This window comes from Cydia pomonella, chromosome 1 (assembly GCF_033807575.1).
Source record: "Cydia pomonella isolate Wapato2018A chromosome 1, ilCydPomo1, whole genome shotgun sequence".
Taxonomy (NCBI): Eukaryota; Metazoa; Arthropoda; class Insecta; order Lepidoptera; family Tortricidae; genus Cydia; species Cydia pomonella.
The window spans coordinates 47,753,095-47,779,174 of NC_084703.1; the positions used below are offsets into that span (position 1 = coordinate 47,753,095).

Here is a 26,080-nt window from a genome sequence, read left to right on the forward strand (position 1 = left end):
CGTTATAGGGAGGACGTTTCAAATTATTGATTGACTTTTTCTTTTTCCATAAGTGGTCTATGGACCACAGAGCGGATAGGCTGTATAAATTTACGCAAATCAAAGTCAAGTTTGACGACCCACAGTACATACCCACATCACAAGCCTTCTTGGCTTACCGTGTTTATTTATTTAACGCGAAGTAAAATTTACGACATCCCCAGACAATTTTAAAGATCAATTCAGACGATTGCAGCCTCAGATCATAACTTCTTATATCTATGATTGCAGCATATCAACTTTCTTGAACTCCTATCTCTAAACCTAAGAAACAGCTACATTTTCAAATATACCTGTACCTAAACATTAATATTAACTGGCTTGTAACGTATGATACGTAATCAGCTGTATGGAAGGTAGAGGCAAGGACCAGGGGGCCTACCGCGAAAACCGAAATTCGCAAATTGTGGGGATCTTTCTCTTTTACTCTCATTAAAACGTAATTAGAGTGACAGAGAAAAATGCCCGCAATTGACGAATTTCGATTTTCCCGGTAGCCACCCAGAATCTCCATATACCACAGTGTCCGACAGAAAACCATAAATAGGTGGCGCTACAATAGTTAGAATACTTGAGAAAAATATCTAATCATAGACAGCGCACTTCACTCCGTCAATAACGCCTAGGTTCTTAAATACTCTAGCGCTACTCTGGCGAGATTTGGAACTATTATTTATAGCTGACAGCTGGATACTTGCAACAATTCTGCCTAAGGAGTTTCTCTATAGCCAGCTGGACACTAACATCAGGGGGCTCACCGCGAAAACCTAAAAATGCGGGGATTTTTCTCTTTTACTCTTACTAAGACATAATTAGAGTGACAGAGAAAAATGCCCGCTATTGACGAACTTCGATTTTGGTTATAGCCCTGATCATGTCATACACGAGGACTCTTATTGTCTTGTGATTAAAGATTAGATTTGGACAATCGGCGCGTCATCGTGAATGACACGAACTATGAATGAAAAGTGTGTATAAATAAAACACCAGGTTAATAACATTGATTTAATAAAAAAAAAGTAGAAACATAAACAACAGTCGTTGTACTTATAATTTTATCAAGCACCATTATGTCCATTATTCTTAGTCTAAATTTTAATTAAAAAATGTTAAATCACCGATCCTAAATACAATATAACCCTCCATCGAATGGTTGTTCCTAACCATTAACACACTGAACTGAACATTGGTAGATCAGGGCGGCTACCGGGAAAATCGTAATTCGTCAATTGCGGGCATTTTTCTCTGTCACTCTAATTACGTCTTAGTGAGAGTAAAAGAGAAAGTTCCCCGCAATTTGCGAATTTCGGTTTTCGCGGTAGGCTCCCAGATGCCGTTGAAATAAGGTTTACTTTCAGTTAATAGTGGCCAGTAAGGGTAAGAGCGTTTTAAAATTCGGATCCGATATCGGATGACCTGTGGAGAGAAACAGTCTCTAGAGAATGTTCTATGGCATCAAGTCCCTTTATTTTTGCATTCATGTTTTCTTGAGCAATAAAAAATAATTAAATTAAAAAAATATATAAAAAGGTAGTTTTTGCTTCTTTGTAGCCATATTCGACATCCGATATTGAACCGGACAATGTGAAAACGCTAACCTAAAATAATCGTATGTCCCTTTCCGACGTATTGGTATGACGGAAAGGGACAAACGATTATTAGCGGCATCGTAACTTTAGTACACGTTTATGAATAACGGGGTAAGTACCTACTTAAGTTCCAGTCCAGATCGTACACTAACTTATGCCAATAAAGAAAGACGAAGGAAAACATATTTAAACCTAGTTCATTGATTAAAATGCGTAACCATTCGTATGTAAAACTTTCTATTTAGCAACCATGACATCTTCATGTTTAAGTTGAATTTGGTTGAATATATGGATCAGATCAGTCAGCCGGCCGGTGTCGGTCTGTCAGTTAGAAAAAAAAAACCGGTCAAGTGCAAGTTCCTTTTACTCGCGCACCGAGGGTTCCGTACAAACTTTGAATTATCTCGTGTAACTATAAAGGCGAAAGACTTTTGAACAGAAGTACCTATACTAATTATAATTGTGTACAGCGCCATCTAACGGCAAATTGTTTAACTAATTTGCGCTATGTAATGCACGTATGTTGGTTTTTCGAGGATAATTCTCTATCATGTGAAGCGATTTCAAAAATTAATCTTTTATTTTAAAAAAGGTGTATTTCATGTAATCTCATAGAAATTTCAGGTGTAATATACACACGTAAAGTTGGTTAAATTGTAAACTGAATCCGGAAAGGTTTTTTGTTAATTAAAAAAAAGTTACCAAGATAAGAGGTCTGATTATATTTTTCCTGTAAAATTTATAGTAATGTTAATATAATGTAAAAATTTCATAATTTTTCTTCGGTAATCTTCGGAGATAAGGCAGTCGCTATGGAAAAAAAAGAAAAAAAAATGTCACAAGACTGAAATTTTGCCCCCTCTTCATATTGGGCATTTTCCATAGTTAATAAAAAAAAAAACTTATACTTTCAATGTGTCTGGGTTAGCGTTGTTCATAACTATTCCAAATTTCGAATCGATAGCTTAAGTGGTTCTCGAGATATTTAGCGATGTGACAGACAGACGGACGGACAGATTCGCACCATAAGGGTTCCTTTTGTACCTTTTTGGTACGGTACCCTAAAAAAGTTGACAGTTCTCAACAACTGACAGGCCGATACCGTCCGACGGACTGTTAATCAGTCGGCCCCTTAAGTGCAAAATTACTTGCGCACATTTCACAACTTTACCGGATGGCCGTGTACCTAGTGTACGGCCCTGCCTGCGTAGCGAACATGCCAATCGTTAATGCTCCGTAGCTTCGCGTAGTCATCCTCATGACTCTTCCTTATTAGTGCGACAGTGACAGTGGCGTTTCGTTCGCTACGGAGCGTAAACGATTGGCATGCTGGCTAGACTGTACGGTCCCGTACATTATGAGATTTGAGGCAACTAGTTGTCAAGCGCTTATAGTTCGTTCGCTCGAATGCAGTTAAACATCATTAACAGCATTTGGACCCGAGTAAACTACCAAAAGGTATGGGCATTGTGAATGTCATCTCGCTCTGTGTGGTAGGGCACAGCACAGCGGATGTCATTTCAGATCTAGAGCAGAGCCCAACTGGGGAAGTACCTCCACCTTACAGAAAATCGCAGCCATATAACACTAGACCCTACTCATAGTGTTGTGTTCCTGCCGGTGAGTAAGGTTGCCAGAGCTCAACTAGGGTGCGGAGTGTTAGGGTCCGCAACGCGCAAGTAACACCTCTGAAGTTGCAGGCATCCATAGGCTACGGAGACTGATTATCATCAGGCGGGCCGTATGCTTGTTTGCCACCGACGCAGTATTAAAAAAACAATTAACTATTGAACTGTTAGTGTTTGATCCTTCCGCATTTTCTCAAAGGTTAGCTGGAAGTAACTGGAGCTGGAGGTTGCCATCTCTAAAATTTGGAAACCAGGACAAGACGCGTGAAAACCCCGGATTTTAGAGTCCAGAACCCGGACATGTAAACTGATTTTTTTAACCCTTTACCAGGCCAAGGGATATATTTCACCCACATCTTATATCGGTTACCGTAGTCAGGTTTTAACTCCAAACCACCTACAAAATATTTTGTCAATCCCTGAAAATATTATTTTATGATCTTCATTCACAACACGCTTCTAAATTGCGTAATATATCTTTGGCAGCCGTTTAAATTCACTTGAACGCTAATTTCAGTAAACTACGGAGAAATTCGAACACTTTTCATAATTTCTATGAAACAGAAGTACATAGGTCGAACAATTTTTTGATATTTTGTAGATTTTGAGTGTTGAAAGCTAATGTAATCGGAAACATTGCTAAATATTCATGCATTATTGTGTATGACCAGAATTAGGATGTGGGTTGACATTATCCCATGGCCTTATTAGAGTTTAACTGTGTGGGAGCTATATTTCCCATGGCCCGGTAAATTGTCTTGTCATGTCATAAAAACTCACGTAAGTAAGTGATTTTTTTTCAGTGATTGATATAATGTTTCGTAGGAGATTTGGAGTTAAACCTTGACTATTATAACCGATATAAGATGAGGGTGGAATATATCCCTTGGCCTGATCAAGAATATAATAAGACAAAATCTAGTATGACAGTTCATTACTTAGACAGGCGATGGGATAACCGTAACCCACATTTTTATTTCTGGTTTAAAGGAAGATCTCCGACGTTCATAAATACATTTTTTACAAGGCGTTCAATACGGTTGCAACAGCATATAAAGTACGTATTAAGACACGCTGGTTCTTCGGGGCCTGGTAAAGGGTTAAACAGGTTGTGCGACTGTCGCTGGCGGCCTAAGACTTTAAATTTTTAAACCCGGACTACATAGGAAGCCCTCCCCCCGGACAAGGCTTAACTAAGACAAATCTGGGGAAACCCGGACGGATGGCAAACCTAGCTGGAAGAGATCCCTTTTAAGGATAAGTTCGCCTTTTGGTATTTTTTTTGTTTATTTTGTCTGTTTTATGTTAACCTGTTTATGTGCAATAAAATGACATACATACATTAACACACAAAGGACAGGACACAACCGTTGCGTTCGAAAGTATGCCTTCAAGTGGTTACTGTAAACTTTACTTTGTATTAGGAACGATTTGATTGGTTAGGGGGCGTTGCCGGCGGGCAATAATGGATTCACAGCATTCTTAACGCGAACGAACTATGTGTCAATAGCAAACAGAATTTGAAATAGACGTGGATTGTCAAAGAAAACTTTGTAGCCACAGTAAATTTACTGCCATCTTTCGACACATGATTAAAACTTTTAGAACGCCATTTAACTTTGATACTTATTCTTTCACTGATATAGGGACCGTGCGCGTTGGAGGGTCTGCCATCTTGTGGCCTGAAGCGGAACCATAAACATGTACATGTACACGTCACGTGTTTTCTTGTGCATAGTAGGTTCTGCCATCTTGTGGGCTACATCGGAACAAAAAACATCACATTTACGCCTCGCGCCAAAAATCTGACGGCTCCTCTGCTGCCTCCTACAGTTCATGCACGCTCCCTATATGTTGAATATGAAAAAATCAGTTAAATAGTAAGGATCAAAGTCAAATGGCGTTCTAAAAGTTTTAATCATGTGTTGAAAGATGGCTGTAAATTTACTGTGGCTACAAAGTTTTCTTTGACAATCCACCTCTATTTCAAATTCTCTTTCGTCTGTAGCATTTCTGTCTTAGTCTATTATTTTTGCTTTTCAGCTATATATAAAATGTTGTATAACACATATCACTTTTTGTTTATTATGCTGAGCACCAGTGGAGCGAAGTAGGTTATAATGCAGTCGGCACCTGTAATAATAAATTCATATCAACCATTAAGTGAAGTCTGCATGTGTAGTCACTCCTAGGGGCAGAACATAAACAACTAACTAACTAACTATTGTGGCGCAGTGATCCAAAGAGGGTCTTGGCCTCCAAAACGAGAGAACGCCACCTGTCCAGATCCTGTGCCACTTCCTGCCAGTTATCGGCTTTGAGTTGGCACAGATCCGCCTGTACAGTCGCCATCAGATATATGGTAGCGGCCAAGGTACTCAAATATTTCGGAGCAGCATTAAATTTCAATATATTAGTTACGATAGATAAGGTCTATAATATCGGACCATATAATTCGCCGTAAATTTGGGAGCAGCGACTTTTCAATTAATTCGTGACATACAATGAGACAAAGATATCGTAACAAAACGATCGTCAATGGTATCTAAGCAGTCAAGGTGATCATAAATATCGGAACATTTATGAAAAAATATACTGTAAATCCGTATGACATAGTACAGTCGCCATCAGATATATCGGAGCGGCCAAGGTGGTCACAAATATCTGAACAAAACCTCTATTGTCAAGGCGATAAAGTACATGTTCAGATATTTGTCCGCTCCGATATATTTGATGGCGACTACCTACACATTTGAATTCGTTACTACCTATATTGACTAAGTTGTCAATGTCAAGGATGATTTTGACGACTATTATGGATGAGCAAGTAAGTTTCTTAGACACATGAGATAATTTCAAGCAGCATTCTCGAAAACTGTATATTGATAGGTAAGCTAACGACACCAGTGCTCGATATTCACGCAATGATCGACACTTTCAACCTTATTTCATAAGTAATAGACGTGAACTACTGGTGTCGTTTATTGGGTATTAAGTTGTCGATCATTGGTATCACTACCTTATTCATATGAATATAAAAACTTAATATAAATAAATAAACTGATTTAGTAGAAAATATTTTTATTTTAAGAATCAAACACGAACAATATTTACTTATACCATTAAAATAACCTTTTAATACGTGCTTCGCTAGCCGTAAACAAAATAAAACTCTGCTTTTCTTCAGCCTGTGAAAACGTTAGTACTTCGTGTAACTTCCCGGTGGCTCGGCGTTTAATACAGCTTGCAATCGTCTTCGCATTGAGCCGACCAGATTTTCACACACGTTTCGCCCTCTAAAACACTCCCAAACGTTAAGAGCGTGGCGTCTTAAAGCATCTTTGGTGCGACACTGGTTTCCGTCCCACTCTTGCACCATTTTACCCCATAGATTTTCTATGGGGTTGAGATCGGGGCTCTTTGCAGGCATTTTTATGCGAGTCAGCACATCTCTGTGGTCATGAATCCATCCCTGAACCAAGCGAGCATTATGCACCGAGCTGTTGTCTTGCATGAATGTTATATGCTCATTGGGGTAAAATATTTGGGCAGTAGGCAAAAACGACTCCTCAAGTATTTCTTTGTAATCCACCGCATTCATACGACCTGTAATTTCTACCAGCTCCCCTGGGCCATCTTTACACATCCAGCCCCAAAATCCAATTGTAATACGCCCACTCTGGCGGTTAGGCACTACATTTTGCTCCAGATAACGCGTATTGTCTGGTCTCCATAAACTCATTCTGCCATTATCTGCTGAACAGAACACCTTTTCGTCCATAAAAATGACTTTATTAAAATTATGATTCAAATACCTAGCTGCAAATTGCAACCTGTCCTCTTTGTGTCTATCAGTTAGTGCCGGTTTCCTTGCTGGCACTCTATTTTGTAAACCACCCTCTTTTAGACGCCGTCGTATGGTACTGCTCGATACTTGGTATTGGTTTGCAAACTGGGTGGTATTTATGAATCTTTCTTCACGAGCTTGATTTATAATATCCATGTCTAGACGCCGTGTCGTAGAACGTGGACGTCCAAAAGATACATGATTCGACAAAGCTCCTTCTTGCTGCCATCTCTCCAGCCATCGATACACGGTGTTTCTCTGAAATAAAATTTTAATTTATTAAATCATTATCGTAATAACCTTTGCATTTAAATTCTGTAAGTATGTATAGTAAACAATACTTACTGCAACTCCAACTTCATTAGCTACGTCTGTTATAGGCAGACCATCATTCCGCAATTGTATAATTTTCTTTTTTATTTCAATATCTACGCGATAGGGTATCATGGTCGTGGGCAAAATTGTTAAAGATTAAAATAACAATTTTCGCAGTCTACTTTCGATAAAATATTACGAGGATAACAATTGCAGGAAGTTGTCAACGTCAAGAATATAGAAAACCAAGAAAACATGAAGAAATCAAATATCGAACGCAGTTTGAAGTAGGACTACGCGAGTTAAAAGAGTTCGCACGTGAAAGATAATTACCAAGTAGGTTCTAGTACTTGATCAACAATTCAAACGTGATAGATATTAGATACCTATACTAATCATTTTAAGTGCAGTCGCCATCAGATATATCGGAGCGGCCAAGGTGGTCACAAATATCTGAACAACGCTATTCTCAAGGCGATAAAGTGCATGTTCAGATATTTTGAGTGCCTTCGCCGCTCCGATATATTTGATGGCGACTGTACAGTCGCCATCAGATACATCGGAGCGGCCAGGGTACTCAAAAATATGCGAACAAGCACTTTATCGCCTTGACAATAGAGGCGTAGGGATGTGACGACCCCATCGCCCACTGGTTTTCACCAGCGCAATCAGTCAACGCAGGGCAGCTTGTGGCGAGCTGTTGGAGAGTAGCGACTCCACGTACCTGAGTGCCCCTGGGGTGCCCTGTCGGATGGTGGGACAGGTCCCCTGCCTCTGGCTTGCCTTAGCCGGCTGTCCAGAGTGGGGTCGTTAGAGCTTTGTTCTCGAGGGTAGATGTGGAAACCTACGTGGCGAGTTGGCTATATGTTTAAAGTCCAGTGACACCTCTCTACCCCCAGCTCCCGCACCGGTGTTGCCCTTGAGCCATCTTTGATGTCGCTTTTTATGGGGGCCCATCTTGCGGAGGGCGAGTCACCGTCTGCCGGAAATAAAATTGGATACCGTTTTATTAGGCAGGCGTCCGGTTCTTCATCCAATAGCCCAGTAATCAGTCCATACTATTCACCCAATAGCCTAGTACATTTTAGACTCCATTAACTCTCAATAGTCCTTACACCATGGCGGGTGCTGTCGCTTAGTGTACCCCTCTCTTTTCATTAAATTGTCAAAAGGGCCTCTGCGCGTTGGCTTCGGCTCCGCATACGCCTCCCAAAGGTCCGGAACACCATTGTTCCGTGGTCGGGAAAGACATACACGATAATAATAATGTAAAACGTAGCCTAAGAACGAAAATGAATAAAGGAAATAATAATGTTATTTTTATCCAGAAAAAAGCAAAACTACTTATAAGGTAGAATTCATAAATCCGCGGACTGATTTGACAGCTCTTTTCATACATTTGACAATCGCTTTGTATGCCAGGAGCTGTCAAATCAGTCCGTGGAATTATGGATTTTAACTTAGACGGGGAGCTGGCCACGTCAGATATGACACAATAATGAGAGCAACGAAACCCCTCTAGTTAGTTTGCAATACTATGCTTATTTCTAGATCCGGACATCTGGCAGCTGTAAAGTGGTGGAGGTAAAAGAAAGCAAATAACTTGAAGAAAATAAATTCTAGAGTTCTGGTTTTGATCCAATATTATGAAAAATTATGTAATTAATTAGATTATACATATAATATCTAAAGGTTTCGATTGGCGGAAGTAGTGCCAAATGATGTATAATGTAATTTTTGGTTACTCGCCTACTGTTCTTGTTTGCGCAATAATACACAATGTTTTTTGTTCTAATGTTAAAATATAGGCCCTGTTCTCTATAAATGACACCACTTTAGCAGTTTTTACCTATTGCGTCATTACTTTTTTTCAACTTAAAAACTTTGTTGGTCTGTCACTCTGATCTCCACCCATTAAAAGCTGCCAGATGCCCGGATCTAGCAATAAGGATGGTTATGCAATCTAACTGGACTGATTACAAACCTCTCATTATTGTGTCACATCTGACGTGGCCAGCTCTTAGACCATTACTTACATCAGATCTGAACCCATGACTTTGTGCTTTAACTTTTTCGACGCCATGTCAAACGCAAAACCTACCACTCAGATGCCACGACATCTAAATGTCAAAAATGAAGTTAAACTTTATGCGTGTGCATGTAGGACTATTTTGCTCTGTGGTGGGTGACCGATATATCGGTCTTTGGCGTTGGACCTGTGGTGCCGATATATACGTCTTTGGCGTGGAAAAGGTTAATAGTCAAGGGACTATCAATAACGCCATTAAGCATCTGACATCTGACATAATTTGACGAAATTAAGCTACTCATTCTACGCCCGCCAATTTTGACATTGCGTCGAAACAACGATTTTGTAGGCATTTAGTTTTGTAAAAAAAATTGTCTAATTCGAAAAAGACGGAAACATAGGTATTTTGTCACGATGACAAGTCCACACTCTTTTCGGTGAATGTCACAACAAACAATTTCGTTCTAAATTTAAAGTATTGATAACATAGTATTAATGCCTGTCTGAAACCTTATTTTCATGGGTCCAATCTTAACTACTTTAAGTTGTATTACACAAACTTAAGGTACATTTTCTATAAATGTTCCGATCTTTATGATCACCTTGACTGCTTAGATACCATTGACGATCTGTTTGTTACGATATCTTTATCTTATTGTATGTCACGAATTAATTGAAAAGTCGCTGCTCCCAAATTTATGGCGAATTATATGGTCCGATATTATAGACCTTATCTATCGTAACTAATATATTGAAATTTAATGCTGCTCCGAAATATTTGAGTACCTTGGCCGCTACCATATATCTGATGGCGACTGTACCTAATACTTAGAAAATAATACATTCAAAAATACTATGTATGTACCTGTTATACGCCTATTTAACTTATGTGCCTAATTTTCTGTAAAGAAATTGTTTTATGTACCAACCTAATTTTGACATGTAAAATACTATGTTTTATGAATAAAAATCTGAATCTGTCATTATAGAATTCGTCACTTCATGATATAGACCGCGAGCCAGGAACATATTTCAATGACCAATCGCCTCCCCGGCGAAAACTCGTAGTGGTTAACGGCTACGTATGTTGAACCCTCGTAGACGTAATCTGCCGCTCCGTTGGTGGGTTGAGGGATGGCAGGCACCGAAATACGTAAAAAAAAATCTAGTCATCGCATCCCGTTTGATACTTTGTTCTGATGCAATTGTTAGTTAAAAAAAACGTCAGCCGGTTGTATCGCGATGGCAACAACGTCAGCTGGTCGCATGAGCATGTAAAAAATAGACGCTTTACCTTTTTACGATAGTAAAACTAAATCGTGACACTTTGCATGTAGCATTCTGTCAGGCGTTTCTAATAAACGGATTACGCAATTTCCACATTATGCATACATAAAGCATGCATTTGCGGACATAAAGTGGTAAGGCGCGTATTTTTTTACAAGCTTTTATTTACTTTCACCTGACCGTTGTCTGTTTGTAATCAAATCTTGAAAGTTAAATTTGACCCACTTCCCGGTTTCCGATGAAGCTGAAAATTTGTATACATATGTAAGTCGGGTGACAATGCAATATTATGGTACCATCGAGATGATCTGATGATGGAGACAGGAGGTGGCCATAGGAACTCTGTGATAAAACAACGTACCCTAATTGTGTTTGGGGTTTTTAGAATTGTCTCTATGAATATTAGTTACTTGTGGAAAGAAAAGTACAGTCAGCGATAAAAGCTTGTACCAAAAATGAACTTTTTGCCAAAAACTTATTACATGTTCAAGTGAATAGCAGACGGTCTACGGTCGGTCTTTTCACCGCGATACAACCGGCTGACTTCTTCTTCTTCCTCGCGTTGTCTCGGCATTGCGCCACGGTTCATGGGAGCCTGGGGTCCACTTGACAACTAATCCCAAGATTTGGCGTAGGCACTAGTTTTAACGAAAGCGGCTGCCATCTGACCTTCCAACCCAGAGGGTAAACTAGGCCTTATTGGGATTAGTCCGGCTTCCTCATGATGTTTTCCTTCACCGAAAAGCGACTGGTAAATATCAAATAATATTTCGTACATAAGTTCCTAAAAACTCATTGGTACGAACACGAACCGGGGTTTGAATCCGCAACCTCCGGATTGCAAGTCGCACGCTCTTACCGCTAGGCTACCAACGCGAAACAGCATCCAAACTATCATCTGACAAAGTATCAGCCGGGAGGCGATGACTGACGAAATATGCTCCTGGCTCGCGGTCTAATATGGTTTTTTTTTTTTAAAGGTTTGTTGTGTCATTTGAAGACACAGGGCCCTCGCTAAGGATACGGGCGACCCTGTGCCCGAGGTGACATTTGTGAAAGGCTTTAGTGAATTATGCGATGCCGGGCCCGGCATCACCATCAGACGAAAAGCAATGGTGATGCTCAGTTTAGAGGCCTGGCGTTGTTTTTGTGGTTTAGCTATTAATGGACCCATGGCCTCGCATTGACTACGGGCGGCCATGGGCCCAGGTTGTGATTTGTGAAGTTGATTTATTAAGATAGGAAGTTTGATTTTTAAGAAGGGGGGTTGATTGATGATTTTTAGTTGAGAGTTTGTTTGTTTGCATTGAAGATAGGGGTTTGATTTTTACGATGGGGGTTTTATTTGAGAATTTAGGTTGAGTACACGAGTTGGGACCGCAGTGGGTGTTATAACAACACTCAACGGACGCTGCTGCCCATCCGTCGGTTTTCCCTTAGTCGCCTTTTACGACACCCACGGGACGAGATGGGGTGGTGCTATTCTAAACGCCGGCACCACACGGCGGGGTCTAATATGGTTAGGTTAGGTTTGGCTATTCCATGATGTGGCAATCATATCAGGTTAAGGCTACTAAGACAGCTCACCTGCTCGCCTCATGCAGGTCAAGGTTTCCATCAAGGTGTTCTGGATCTCGCTGCTGTCCCCGCTCTTGCATATCATCGCGTATTCACCGGACACCTGGCCGGCAATAAAAAAAAACCACAGTTGAAACCTGCAATGATATCTTTGGGAGGATCAACTTTTTAGCGTCACTCGTTGCCATGGTTACGATTAGTTGTCCAGGGGACAAAAGTTCATTGAAATACTGATTTTATCGTACTTAAATTTATTAAACTTGCGTTTTTTTGGTCGTTATAACCAATGTTCATAATGGGCCGGGGTACTAAGCATGTTAATAGAACGGCATACAACGTCTCTTCAAACAAACTGTGCCACTGTTGTCCCTTGGACAACGGGACAGGATAACAAAACAAAAAAAGTTGATTCACCCAATTACGTGCTTCCTTTGCTAGCAGAAAGATTCTTAGTGTAATATTAGCTTCATACGTGTCGTCTTTATTTGTATACACCGTGGGCCCATATAACCCGACATATTTTAAAGGTGTATTTTTGACCGCATTTATAGAATAAATATCATACAAAGTTTTCTGAAATCGGTCTTGTGTTAGAGATAATGATAATTCTTGTGAAAATGTGTTTCTGTAATAACTCGGTGAAAAACGACTTTTTGGCAGTGTTGATGTCACTATGTGACTTGGTTTAGACATACCTACTGACAGACATTAAAGTTTATTTATTTATTTTAAACTTTATTGCACAATAAAAATAAGTACAAACGGCGGACTTGATGCTTTAAGGCATTCTCTACCAGTCAACCATAGGGCAAAACAGAAATTCTCGAATGTGGGTGCAGTGAGAAAACTAATTCAACGGAAATGACAACTATAAAAGTAATTTACAATTTTGGACATTAATAACATTATTTACAGTACATATGGTGCTACTTTACCGCACTAGTGCGAAAATTAGCATATTACGTTACTGTGTCGAACATTTAAAGGACCATATGTACTGTAAAACGTTGTACGATACATGTGCGAATAGGTAATTCGCAACTCGTGTCGATTTAAAACACTCCCTTCGGTCGTGTTTTAATTTGTCGCCACTCGTTTTGAATTTCCTATTTTTCGCACTTGTATCGTAATGTACTATTACAATGTTACACAAATTATATTAGGTACTACACATATGTATATAGACATATTGCTATATAAATACCAATATACATAAAGACAATGTATACATAAATATAACATATAATATCAATATACATAAATATTATAAAAACTATGCATATCCGCGGAGGAGGACTAACTTACTTGCACTCAGCAGGTGCTTGTGAAGCATATGTTTGAAAACAAACTTGCTTGGAGCTTGGCTAATTGTCAGGGGAAGTGCATTCCAGAGACGGATTACCAGGATTTGAACCCGGGACCATCAGCTTCGTAGGCAGGGTCACTACCCACTAGGCCAAACCGGTCGTCTAATATACGTCAATACGTAGCATTGAGTTATGTTAAAATAATTTTTACAGTACATATGGGGCTACTTTATAGCACTAGTGCGAGAAGTAGCATATTACGTTACTGTGTCGAACATTTAAAGGGCCATATGTACTGTAAAACGTTGTACGATACATGTGCGAATAGGTAATTCGCAACTCGTGTCGATTTAAAACACTCCCTTCGGTCGTGTTTTAATTTATCGCCACTCGTTTCGAATTTCCTATTTTTCGCACTTGTATCGTAATGTACTATTATAATATTTATTTTAACATAACTAAATTTTTGCGGAGTACATATTTTAGTACTTGTTTATGTATTGTAATTAAAAATCCGATCTTTACCTTTGTTACAATGCTGTGTCGTGACCAGAGGGCTTACCGCGAACCACGTTCGACGTGTTGCCTCCCTGTCGCACTTACGTACGAATTCACAAGTGCGACAGAGAGGTAACACGTTGAACGTGGTTCGCGGTAGGCCCTCATGGCCCGTACTTTTCATGCCGTTGACAGAAAAATAACGTCACGCTACATAGATATATAACTATCCCCATTAATATTTTCGTAATAATTAATCATTTATCAACCTCTTTAGGTAAGTTATACATATACTTGACCATCAGTACAGAAACTTCTAACTGACTTCCATCTTATTGTCACTCAAATAAATAATAGATTATTAATTTATTAAATAATACATATTTTTGATTTTTAACAGCGTAACAAGCTTTTATTCTCGTAACAAGTATTTATTTTGATACCCGTCAATAAGTAAGTTATCTAAATTTGTAGTATTGTAAAACAACCCCCTGTATGTCAAATTACGTCATTTTTGCGTCAACGGCATGAAAAGTACGGGCCCGAAGGCCTACCGCGAACCACGTTCGACGTGTTGCCTCCCTGTCACACTTACGCACGAATTTACAAGTGCGACAGAGAGGCAACACGTAGAACGTGGTTCGCAGTAGGCCCTCTGGTCGTGACGGTAAAATCGTGACCTGATAACCACGATAAAGAATAAAAGCGTTTTCAGTCCATTTTACGTATAGTTAAACCTTTCAAGTACTTGTACTTACTAAAATGTAAGGAATCGAATGGGTCCATTTTCTATTTTATTTTTGAAAGACAAATAAAAAAAAATTTTTTTGAGACTTCGGACTCCGGAGCACACACACACACACACACACGCGCTGTGTCGGTGTGTAAACTATCAGTGCTGCACTCTGGCGGCAGAACGATGTAGTAATACACCCTGTTATAACATACCTGGTAGATGAACAGCGGATGGGTAGGAAACTGGTTCTTGGTCTGCCGAACGATGTCGAGGTACGGCAGGCCAGGTTTTACCATCAGAAAGTCTGCGCCCTCAGCCACGTCCCGAGCCTGTATTACAAATATTACATAAAAACTTATTTCTGATCAATGATATTATATAACTATAGATAGGTTATACTCATAAATAAGGAGCACAAAATCCTTTCATATTTATTTCTGTATCTATGAATAAATCTGTTATTTTTGGTTAATTTTCGCATTCCATTCATCTTTGTCATACTCGTTGTTAAACATAAGCTGCTCAGGTCTCTTTTTCTTTCTGTGTGCGGGAGCTCGTTAACACGTACACATTTACGGGTTGCCTAGACGCGACTAACGGCAACTTGTACAAGGTTAGCGCTTTAATTTTGGAACGCCTATAAACCTATCTTGAGTAATAATATCATTGTTCCGCATCAACATTTATCTCATATAAACTCATATGTGACATTATCTATGAAAAGGGACCTTATTGTCGGTGGCGCTTACGCCATTATCAACGATGCTCCCATATTATAAACTTCGCCGCGATACGCAGTGCGGCGTAAGCGCCATTGACAATAAGGTCCCTTTTCATAGATAATGTCACAAATATGTGGTTTCACTGTAAATGTTGTATTGACTTGTGAAAAATCCCTTGAGACCTGCTAATTACAAAATAAAATTTTGAATTTTGTTCGCAAGGAAAATGATACGTACAGGCGTTGCATCGACACTATCGACAGACAGACGAAACACCTTTTTGGACGGGTTCTCATCGTCACGGTCGTGTTCATAATCCTCTGCGTTTATTCATTGATTAACTTTTATTGATGCATAATATAAATAGTATGGGGCCTAAAATTGACCCTTGCGGTACTCCCTTTAGTAATAGCGCTTTAAATAATTTGTGTTCCAGTTTCTTCGCACTCTTATTCTGTTTCTTCGTACTTATTCACATTGTTTCCAGTTTTATGAGTAGTTTTATGGCAATTTAAGATTGATTATTACAAATTCACGAAATTATACCTTTCTTAGAAATATTATATGGTCGACAGTGTCAAAGGCTTAGCTAAGTTCCAAGTTTAAAGCCAATTGTTAAAGCAATAATATGGACTAAGCAAGGTACAGTCAGCGTCAAATACTTTGTAGCAAACAAAGTAGCCAAATAGTATACCATATATTTAGTATAGTGTCCCGAACTATATGGCCACTTTGACTGCTACGGAGTATTTGACGCTGATTGTACTAAGTTGCAAGTATAACCCACCGCAGCCCTAGCGGCGAGCCCGGCGCTCCCCGGAGGCAGCTGATAGCACTTCCGGTCGCCCTCCATCGGGGAGCTCTTCATCGTGTCGCGGAACGGACCGTACATGCACGACGCGAACTTGCACGAGTACGATAGAACAGAAACCTAGGACAGAATAGAGTATGTAATAGAGACTTTTAGGACGGATTTAGGGTTTTATTAATTAGACTGGCACCTTAACGCTCCATGACTGGGACAAAATTAATAAAATAACTTAAATGAATACACCCGAATACCTGGGCCCCTTTAGCATGTTAGCAGCAGCTTTTCCCCCCTGTATTGCGATACTAATACGTTGCGCAAGGAAGCTGCCAGCTCTTAGGTCACTAGTGTAGTCGACCAGTCTTTTAGCAAGTTCTTTAGAGTTAACACTAAAGAATACCTACAACGAATTCAGGCAATGAACTAAATACCGTAAAAGAAAATCGCATCCAAGTTCTTGATCCATCTACGAGTATATGGGGACTTAAGTTCTTTCCGGAGAAGACACCAAAATTTTCCAAAAAAAATATATTCATTAGGTATATTTATTACACTTATTGAATTTATTTAGCTTCACCGCGTACAGTCAGCATCAAATAGTTTGTAGCATCCAAAGTATTTGACGCTGACTGTACATTTGTATAAGTGGTTATTTATTTATGTGTATGTAAGTTTTTGACCATACATAAATATATGTGCCGTGTCTGATAGAGCTGAAATTTGGTATACTTCCATATTTCCAATGACAATGCAATAATATATGCTAACACGGAGCTCATCTGATGATGCAGTCGAAAGGTACATATTGCTTCAAGAAAGCTGGCGTGAATAGAATTAACGAAACTTTCATTGTGTGAGTGAGACATGTATGGGGTATGGAAGAGGTAAGGAATACAATCTCCATGTACCAAAAAGTGTCCGTCAAAAAACATTAAATAGGTGGCGCTACAATTTACAACAAAGAATATTTGAAAAAAAAAAAAAAAACATAGACAGCGCACTTCACTCCGTCAATAACGCCTATGTTCTTAGCTACTCTAACGCTACTCTGGAGAGATTTGGAACTATTATTTATAGCTGACAGCTGGACCTTCCATAGTATGGGTATACAGTCAGAGCCGCCATTTTATTGGTTAATGTCATACATATATTTTCATTCACTCTTCTGTTCCATTCGTGCCTGCTCTTGTGAATTTACCTATAAGGAACTCTTCGATGGGAAAACGTAAACATCGAGTTTACGTTCATTTGAAGGATCTCGAAGTACTTGATAGACATTAGACCTGCAAAGGAGCGAAGACACAGTTGGCAACTACTGGTTACTTGTTATATATATATTACCTGGTTGTCCAATTTGGAGGCAATGAGAGCGTCCTTGATGGCCTTTATTCTATTGTCCATCATGTCCGATGGTGCGACCACGTGAGCGCCTGTAACCAAAACACGACACACCACACTGCATACCTTTTCACTTTAAATTGGCTACTTGACTGTTTTTTGTAAATAATGTCAAACGATCTTGATTTTCCTGAGGATCAAATGTCTATATGGGACTCATGGCATTTAAGCAACACAAAGGTCAGAAATGAGAGTTAAAGTCTGACGCTCGCAGTCGACAATTGAAACGCCTCTAACAAAATGATAAGGTGATGTGACGTCACATCATATAAGTCTGTCCTAAATGTATGGAAGATTAAGGAAATTTCCATTTTGACCCTGAAATATTGCGTTTATGTGTATAGTTGTCATACAATTTATTTTTCAATAAAATCGGAAGTTCAAAGGAATCGAATGGGTCCATTTTCTATTCTATTTTTGAAAGACAAAAAACAATTTTTTTTTGATGCTTTGGTGCCTTGTATTTTTTTATAATCTCAATATAATTTTTTAAATTCCACTTTTTTTTATAATGAATGGCTCATTATAAAAAAAAGTGTCTATCCATTTAACTAAATTTTGTTATAATATTCAACATGTGTCAATTACCCAATTGTCACCCAATTTCCGTGAAGAATATTTAGAAATGTAGGTACAAATTAGAGATGGGCCGAACATAGAGTTTGCCGAATACATCATATCATTCTAATAAACCATTTGAAAACGCTTCAATTATATTGGCAGCTAAACATAAATCACTTCCTAGACAATTCCCTAGAAAAAAAACAAGTCGAAAAGCAAGTAAATTTTCAACACCGCGAATAACCAAAATATCCTTTAGATTCAACATGTCTCATCAACTCGTCATGTGTTTTAATGATAAGGGAAAAAGGATGGGAGTACTTTAAAAATTATGGGGGAGCTTTTACAGTGTTGCAAGAAGACAAACATAATAAAACATATAAACAAATTGTAACATATAAATTAAATCTCAATAATGTAGCTACCTACTATATCGAATACACAAAAGCACACGCCATTACACACACAACACAACATGAGCATAATTAGGTTATATTAATAAGAATTAAGCGTTGTACAGTCTTTTTTGTTTTTGTAAGGTCCTGGCAGAATATCAGCGATGTGGCTTGCCGCGTCATCATGCTGAGCCAGCGCCTATTCTCTGCCACGACACATGGTTTTGCATTCAAGAATTGTAAACTAGTTTTAAGAATAATTCTAAGCTGCATGTTCTTCTTATTGTCTATACCTACCTACCATGTATGTTGTGGAAACGAATAAAGTTTTATCTATCTATCTAAAAAATATTTCTCTAATATTCGGGACTTTAGCCGTATAATTCGGCCGTATACGAATATTGGATAACTTGCCGGATAAGCCGAATACCGAATAACTATAGAATATCCCATCCCTAGTACAGGGGTCGACTTCTCGAACGGTATTAGTCTAATATTATTAGTGTGTTGCCATGGTAACCCATACGACTTGACAGTTCGTGGACTAATATTAGACTAATAACGTTCGAGAAATGGGCCCCAGTTCGTGGACTAATAATATTAGTCTAAAACCGTTTGGGAAATGGACCCCAGATTGTAACGTAAATGCTACTGATGAGAGCTTGCCCTCTCATATTATATTAGACCGTTTGTTTGAAGAGACGTTGTATGCCGTTCTATTAACATGCTTAGTAGGGGGCCCATTATGGACATTGGTTATAACAACCACAAAAACGCAAGTTTAATACATTTAAGTACCATAAAATCAGTATTTCAATGAACTTTTGTCCCCTGGACAACTAATCGTAACCATGGCAACGAGTGACGCTAAAAAGTTGATTCTCCCAACTACAACTATTTCCACATCTTTATGTGGCCCCTCTAACGGTAAAAGCCTCCTCCATTCTTCCCACCGTTCCCTATTCTTTGCGTTATGCATCCAACTTTATCCTGCTATGTTTAATTATGTCATTGGCATGATCCATTTAGGATGCTACATCTATGGCTTAAGTAAGGAATGCGTTTAGTGGTAAAAAACACAAAATTTTCGAAATGTTACCTGCTTTAGCGTAGATCAGGGCGACTTCGGCTATTCTCTTAACGCTCGCTGCGTGGTCAATGGCACCAGTCTCAGTCAATACCTGATACAAAGCAACTTTTAAATTTGAGTAAATATCAAAGACTTTTTGAAATAGAGGTGGGAAAACTTTGTAGCCACAGTAAATTGACCGACTTACTTTTTGATATTTAACAAACTTATTCATATTTATTTATTGTGTACATGTACTTAATCTCCAATTATAGAGATTGTAACTGAGTTCAGACTGTACTTCAACAAAGACAAACACTGAAATAAACAAACAGATTTTTTTTTTTTTTTTTTTAAGGTATAGTTGCAGGTGGAATAGCTTAGGTTGGTGTCGTGCATGCTACCTCTCTGTAGAGGTGTTACAATATATGGCTTAGATACTAATTACATAAAGTAAAATTAAAATAAGAATAAATAAATAAAACACCCATGACTCAGGAACAAATATCCATGCTCATCAGCATCACACGAATAAATGCCCTTACCAAGATTTGAACCCGGGACCATCAGCTTCGTAGGCAGGGTCACTACCCACTAGGCCAAACCGGTCGTCAATGTGGATCATTTACAGAGTCAGAAAAAGTGGTTCTGGATCACGACCCAGAAATCACCCTGTATAAGTATATGTAAATCTCACCCCACAGTGGCCATGAGAAGTGTACGGGCAGAGGCACACGTCCGTAGCTATGAGCAGAGACGGGAACGTAGCCCTCAGGATGGGGAGAGCCTTGACAACTGGGTTGAATGGGGAGTCCGCACTGGAGCCCGTAGGGTCCTGCAATATAAGAAGTTTAGTTTAGTAGCTGTCCGATCTGGGAGCCTACCGTGAAATTCGCCAATTGCGGGGATTTTTCTCTTTTACTCTCACTAAGACGTAATTAGAGTGACAGAGAAAAATGCCCGCAATTGACGAACTTCGATTTTCACGACAGGCCCTCTGCTATGGTGTACGGAGCGGAGTACTGGACGCTGACAAAAAAGCAAGAACAATTCAATTCAATTCAAATATACTTTATTCATGTAGGCCTAGCAGCAAGCACTTATGAATAGTAAGACAGTATTACATATAATTATCTTAAGCTAATTATCAGAGCAATTTATTGATGTTGTAAATATTATTCCATATATAATACTAATTAATATAATTCATAGATCAAATTTAATACTAAAAATTTCACAAAATATAGTCATACAAAAAAAAATGTATAAAAAATACTAGTCTAGATTGTTACTAGAATAAATTCTAAATGTCAAACAAATATAAGTAATAAAAACAACAAAGGAAATACATGCGTTTGAATATCCATTTCATCATCATTATTCAAATATAATAAATAATTAATCATTTAGAATCACAGCAGTTGCATACAGCGGAAAAGAAGATGCTGCGCTGGACAAGCGGTGTTACCCGTCTTGATAGAATACGCAACGAGCACGTGAGAGGAACTTTCAGAGTAGCCTCTATTATCGACAAAGTATAGGTTACAGGTATTCGCGGGCTTGGTTTCCGCAACTCGACGTCATATTATCGCGCCTATTTTGCGTGGTGGGTTGTCGGCATTATTGACAAAGTAAAGGAAAGCAGGCTTAAATGGTACAGCCACATAACAGGACGAGATGATAGTTTCTCAGTTACATCTGTCCTAAATATCACCACAAAGCCCCTGGGACGAGGAAGACCTCCCGGCATATGGTGGTCCAATATCAAGAGAAAGATGAAAGCCCAGAACCTAACCCTCACGACAACCCAGGATAGCGCGTCCTAAAAATCTCTTAGGAGGGGAGTGCTGAGTCATATTTTTTTTGTATCGGATAATTGCTTTCTTTGGGTTAGATATGAGGATATCGCGTATCATTTGTGGTATTTATACAAAAAAAAAATCAGCCATATCGTATCTGGGGGATCCCAATCTTGGTAAGTTTTTTTTTTTTATTATATAAATAAAATGTGATATGGTACCTTTTTAGAAATGCCTCTAAAATCCCTTTCATATGATACCACACGCGATAGATAGAAAAAAATGACTGCACTCCCCGGATTTTTTTAAAGAACTGCAGGTCAACATATTGCCTCTAGTATATGTGTGCCAGACTGTACATCGATTTGCGTTGTTTTTTGCTTAAACCTTCCCTAGAGGATACAAGAAAATAGAAGTAGATAAAAATAATCATACCTTAGGCAGAGTCTCAACAATGCCAAATATAAGTATAGACTTGAGCCCCTTCTCCACCAGGTCAGTGAGCGCTGGAATAAGCTGGTTCAGACCGTACCGGTTCACATTTGGCAGGCTGGCCACAGGCTGGATAGCATCAACATTTTCCCTGCAATTGGAGACGTAACATTCTTCACTATCCTTTTCGACGCCACTAACACAAAAGCTGTCTGTGAAATTGAACTTTATGCATAAGCATGTAAGTCTATGTTGCTCTGTGGTCTGTGACTGATTGATACATCTTTGGTATTGGACCTATGGGCCGAATATATCCGTCATGAGTGTTAAAGGTGCGACCAGACCGCAGCTTAAAAAACGGTCACGATACGGAATCGCACTGACGCGTCGTATGCGTACCGTTTTTGACGCATGGTCCCCACACCGCTGCTTAAAATACGCTGACGCACCGTAAATTGATCTGCGTAAAAATCGCAAAAAATATTACACGGAGATCTTATGGCAGACACCACACCGGTGACGTAAAAGACGCAACTGTTTTGCGAACAAAAAAGATTCGCGTGAAGCACGTCACTGCGATTCCGTACCGTCGCCGTTTTTTAAGCAGCGGTGTGGGGAGCATGCGTCAAAAACGGTACGCATACGACGCGTCACTGCGATTCCGTATCGTGACCGTTTTTTAAGCTCCGCTCTGGTCGCATCTTGAAAAAGTTAAAATCTTTTTTGGATAAAATACACCAAAATTATGTTTTAGTATTAACTTTTCTTATTTGTAATTATTATGTAATGTATAGTTTGGCCAAGGACTGTGTCATTTCAAACATAGATAGAGAAGAATCATACAGCCTTTTTCTTACGCTAGTACCAGCAGCCAAAAGAAAGGGACGAGTATATATTTTGCTCTTATTTACTGACAAGTTTGGTTTGCCAGACTATATGTTTGTGCTTGACACATACGACACAATGCCCTACTATTTGTGCAGAGGTGAGTATAACATTATAAGTTTAAAAAAAGTTAGAACTGAGACCAAAAATATTTGAAAAGATAACTTAAAAAGTGGTTGAATGATACTTCTATTGGGGTGATAAAATCTAAGGATATTGTTAAAAGAAGACTAAGAAGTATGTATTTTTTTTTCTATTATGTCAGTGGCAAACAAACATACCCCGCCTGATTGTAAGCAGTCTCCGTAGACTTTGTATGCCTGCAGCTTCGTTTTGTGAAGAAATCAACAATACTAAAACTCAGTTCAAGACACTAAGTAGCCATTATAGGGACCGTGCGCGTTAGAGGGTCTGCCATCTTGTGGCCTGAATCGGAACCATAAACATGCACATGTACACGTCACGTGTTTTCTTGTGCATAGTAGGTTCTGCCATCTTGTGGGCTACATCGGAACAAAAAACATCACATTTACGCCTCGCGCCAAAAATCTGACGGCTCCTGTGCTGTCTCCTACAGTTCATGCACACTCCCTATAAATATAACAATGCTACCTTTATTCAAAATTCAATAAATTATTCTGCAAATAGTCCTCAAGGACTCTTTTACAAGTCAATACATTTACAGTAAAATCATATAGTGACATGAAATATACCTAGCAACATTTATAAATACAACAGCCAATACCTGGGTAAAAATTAATAATCTTTATAAGTTTTTATCCTATCGGACGTCCTAGGTATCGCTGGAGCGACATGGTGGAGGCGAATCTGCGCGAGCTTCGAGTCGACAATTGGCGTGAGGTCGCACAAGACCGAGAAAAGTGGCGCTGTCTTGTGTCGGAGGCCTAGTCCCATTTTGGGTCGCTGAGCCAACGGAGTAAGTAAGTAAGGTATAAGTTTTTAGCAAAAATTTGGCATTATTGGTACAAACTTTTATCATTGACTGTACTGTACTCATCGAGACAATTTGAAAAACCCCAAACACAGTTAGGCTGTGTTCTTTTATCACAGAGTTCCGATGTCCACCAGGGGCGGCCTTTGGGGGTGGCGAATGGGGCAACCGCCCGGGGCCTCGCGCAACAGACTGAGTATTTTTTTTACGTGAAACATATGAGTAAAGTCAAAGTGGATACAGAAGTTATCCAAGACAGACTCTAAACGTCTGTAAAAAGACTTAAGAGGAGTTAATTGCAAAAAAACATTTGTAAAAAAAGTGTCATACAATCACTTATTATATTTTTTGAATCATTTCTAATGAAGTTAAAATTTTGTTTTGCTGCACATGGCATGCCAAAATCGGACAGTGAGAGAGAGATCCCAGCCCTCGAGAACCCACCACCATGGTGCCGGGGCCCTGGCAGAGCTACAGGAGGGTTGAATTAGGAAATGACAATGATTAATTGTTTAGTAATGAACCGAGAGGCAATAATATGCACGACAGCATAGCTGGGACTCAAACAAAAGATGATGTGTTTGGTGGATCGCAAGAATGAGCTTCAAGGTCCTAGGTGGCCTTAAGCCCGAAATGTGCAGCCCGAGGCCAAATGCCGATTTACTGCACAGCCGTGATCGTATGACTCAAATGTGAAATTAAAAAAAAAAGAACTGCATACGGCTGAAGGCCCAATAATAATGTCCAGGCTATATTCTCCTGCAGCTTGGCCTTGCATGGAAACGCTCGGCGATCGGATGGTTGGACCTTCGGCCGTTTGTCCGATTCCAAGCTCTGATCTGTCGTAGCTCGACTTTTGGCTTCACACAAAAGTCCTTTGGTCCTTCGTGGAGCTCGGCCTTAGGGCTTGCATGTTAAAACACTTGGCCATTGGTTTTTGTCTGTAACTCGACCTTTGGCCATGCATAAATGCGCTGCAGGAAAGTTATAGGTTTTACTGAAACACTAAACCAAGCTTGGCTTTCGGTCTTGCTTACACTTGGTCATTGGTTCAATTCCAAGTTATGCTCTTCTGCAGCTCGGCTTCAGAGTTGCAGGAAACTACACATTCTGGACTGCCGGCCCTATCTTTGTAGAGCTTAACCGTCTGCCTCGCTCCCTTTGCGAGTTCGATTCCAAGCTCTGCATTCCTGCAGCTCGGTCTTCGGCTTTGCATGAGAAGACATCGAGATTTGTTCCAAGATAATGGGACTTGGCTTTCTACCTCGCTTCTCGCTTTATAGCCCATAAGTACTTAGTTCACAACTGAGCTCCATTGTATTGAAGCTCGGCCTTTGGACTGTCTACAAGGCGTTTCCCTGATACGGCCGACCAACTTTTTTATTTAGCACTTAAAATAGGGGCCTCGCAGAGATTTTCTGCCCGGAGCCTCGTAGAGGCTAGGCTAAGGCCGCCCCTGATGTCCACCTCTTGTCTCCGTCATCAGATCAGCTTGATGGCACCATAATATTGCATTGTCATCTGACTTATATATCTATGCATATTTTCAGCTTTATTGGAAACCGGGAAGTGGGTCTAATTTAACTTGCAAGATTTGACCCGTACAAACATACATAGTGACATTCCAAGTTCAATAAAAGCTTCTAAAAATAAATAAATACTAAAATATAACAGAAACATCTATAGTTAATAACTTTTACCCGTTTACCGTACTTAATATTACATGGTACTTAAAAAGTACAACTCATCCTGATTAAAATAATGATGGTTAAGACAGGAAAGTTACGAAAACATGGCGGTTTATATATTCTAGGGCAATGAACATACTTACAGTAGGAAAACTGGGTACATAATATTGTGAGGCTCAATACTGGTGTCCGGCTCCTGAAGTTTACGCAGTGTGGAATGGAAATAGCCCCCCTGCAATATATGTTCGCGGCTAACAAATAGGTCACTCATTTTGTAGTTAAATATAAAGGAACAAGGAAATTTTTCAAAGAGAATATTCTAGTTTATTAGTGTGGTGACGGCTCTGGTTAGAGGTTATTGATATTTAATTTATTTTAATTGAACAATAAGGAAAACTGGTTACGACTCGGCACTATTGGGACGTAACTATAACGATATTCGGTTTTATCAAACTTGTCAAACTGACAGTTTTCGTTTTATTATTACAAGTGGCATTGTTTAAATAAAAATCAAGAAA

At 39.3% G+C, this 26,080-nt stretch overlaps 1 protein-coding gene across 1 annotated transcript; it reads right to left on the bottom strand.

Annotated features, from left to right (window-relative positions):
- Positions 1–1,030: 1,030 nt before the first annotated feature.
- LOC133525717 (delta-aminolevulinic acid dehydratase) lies at positions 1,031–25,998 on the bottom strand. The gene is made up of 9 exons (XM_061862086.1): positions 25,706–25,998; positions 22,041–22,188; positions 20,504–20,641; positions 19,837–19,918; positions 17,725–17,813; positions 16,363–16,506; positions 15,066–15,182; positions 12,322–12,415; positions 1,031–5,389 (listed from the first exon to the last, which is right to left on the bottom strand). The coding sequence occupies exons 1-9, from the start codon at positions 25,831–25,833 to the stop codon at positions 5,328–5,330; spliced, it is 1,002 nt and encodes a 333-aa protein (XP_061718070.1). The 5' UTR covers positions 25,834–25,998; the 3' UTR covers positions 1,031–5,327.
- Between the last annotated feature and the right edge of the window lie 82 nt (positions 25,999–26,080).

What these genes read in the sequence shown, in the direction of transcription:
- LOC133525717 (XM_061862086.1), bottom strand. Translation starts at nt 25,833, where the DNA reads ATGAGTGACCTATTTGTTAGCCGCGAACATATATTGCAGGGGGGCTAT. An exon ending in CCTGATCTACGCTAAAGCAG is followed by an intron (nt 17,814 to 19,836) that starts GTAACATTTCGA and finishes TTTTGGTTACAG; the next exon opens with GCGCTCACGTGGTCGCACCA. An exon ending in CCTCCAAATTGGACAACCAG is followed by an intron (nt 16,507 to 17,724) that starts GTAATATATATA and finishes ATTCTGTCCTAG; the next exon opens with GTTTCTGTTCTATCGTACTC.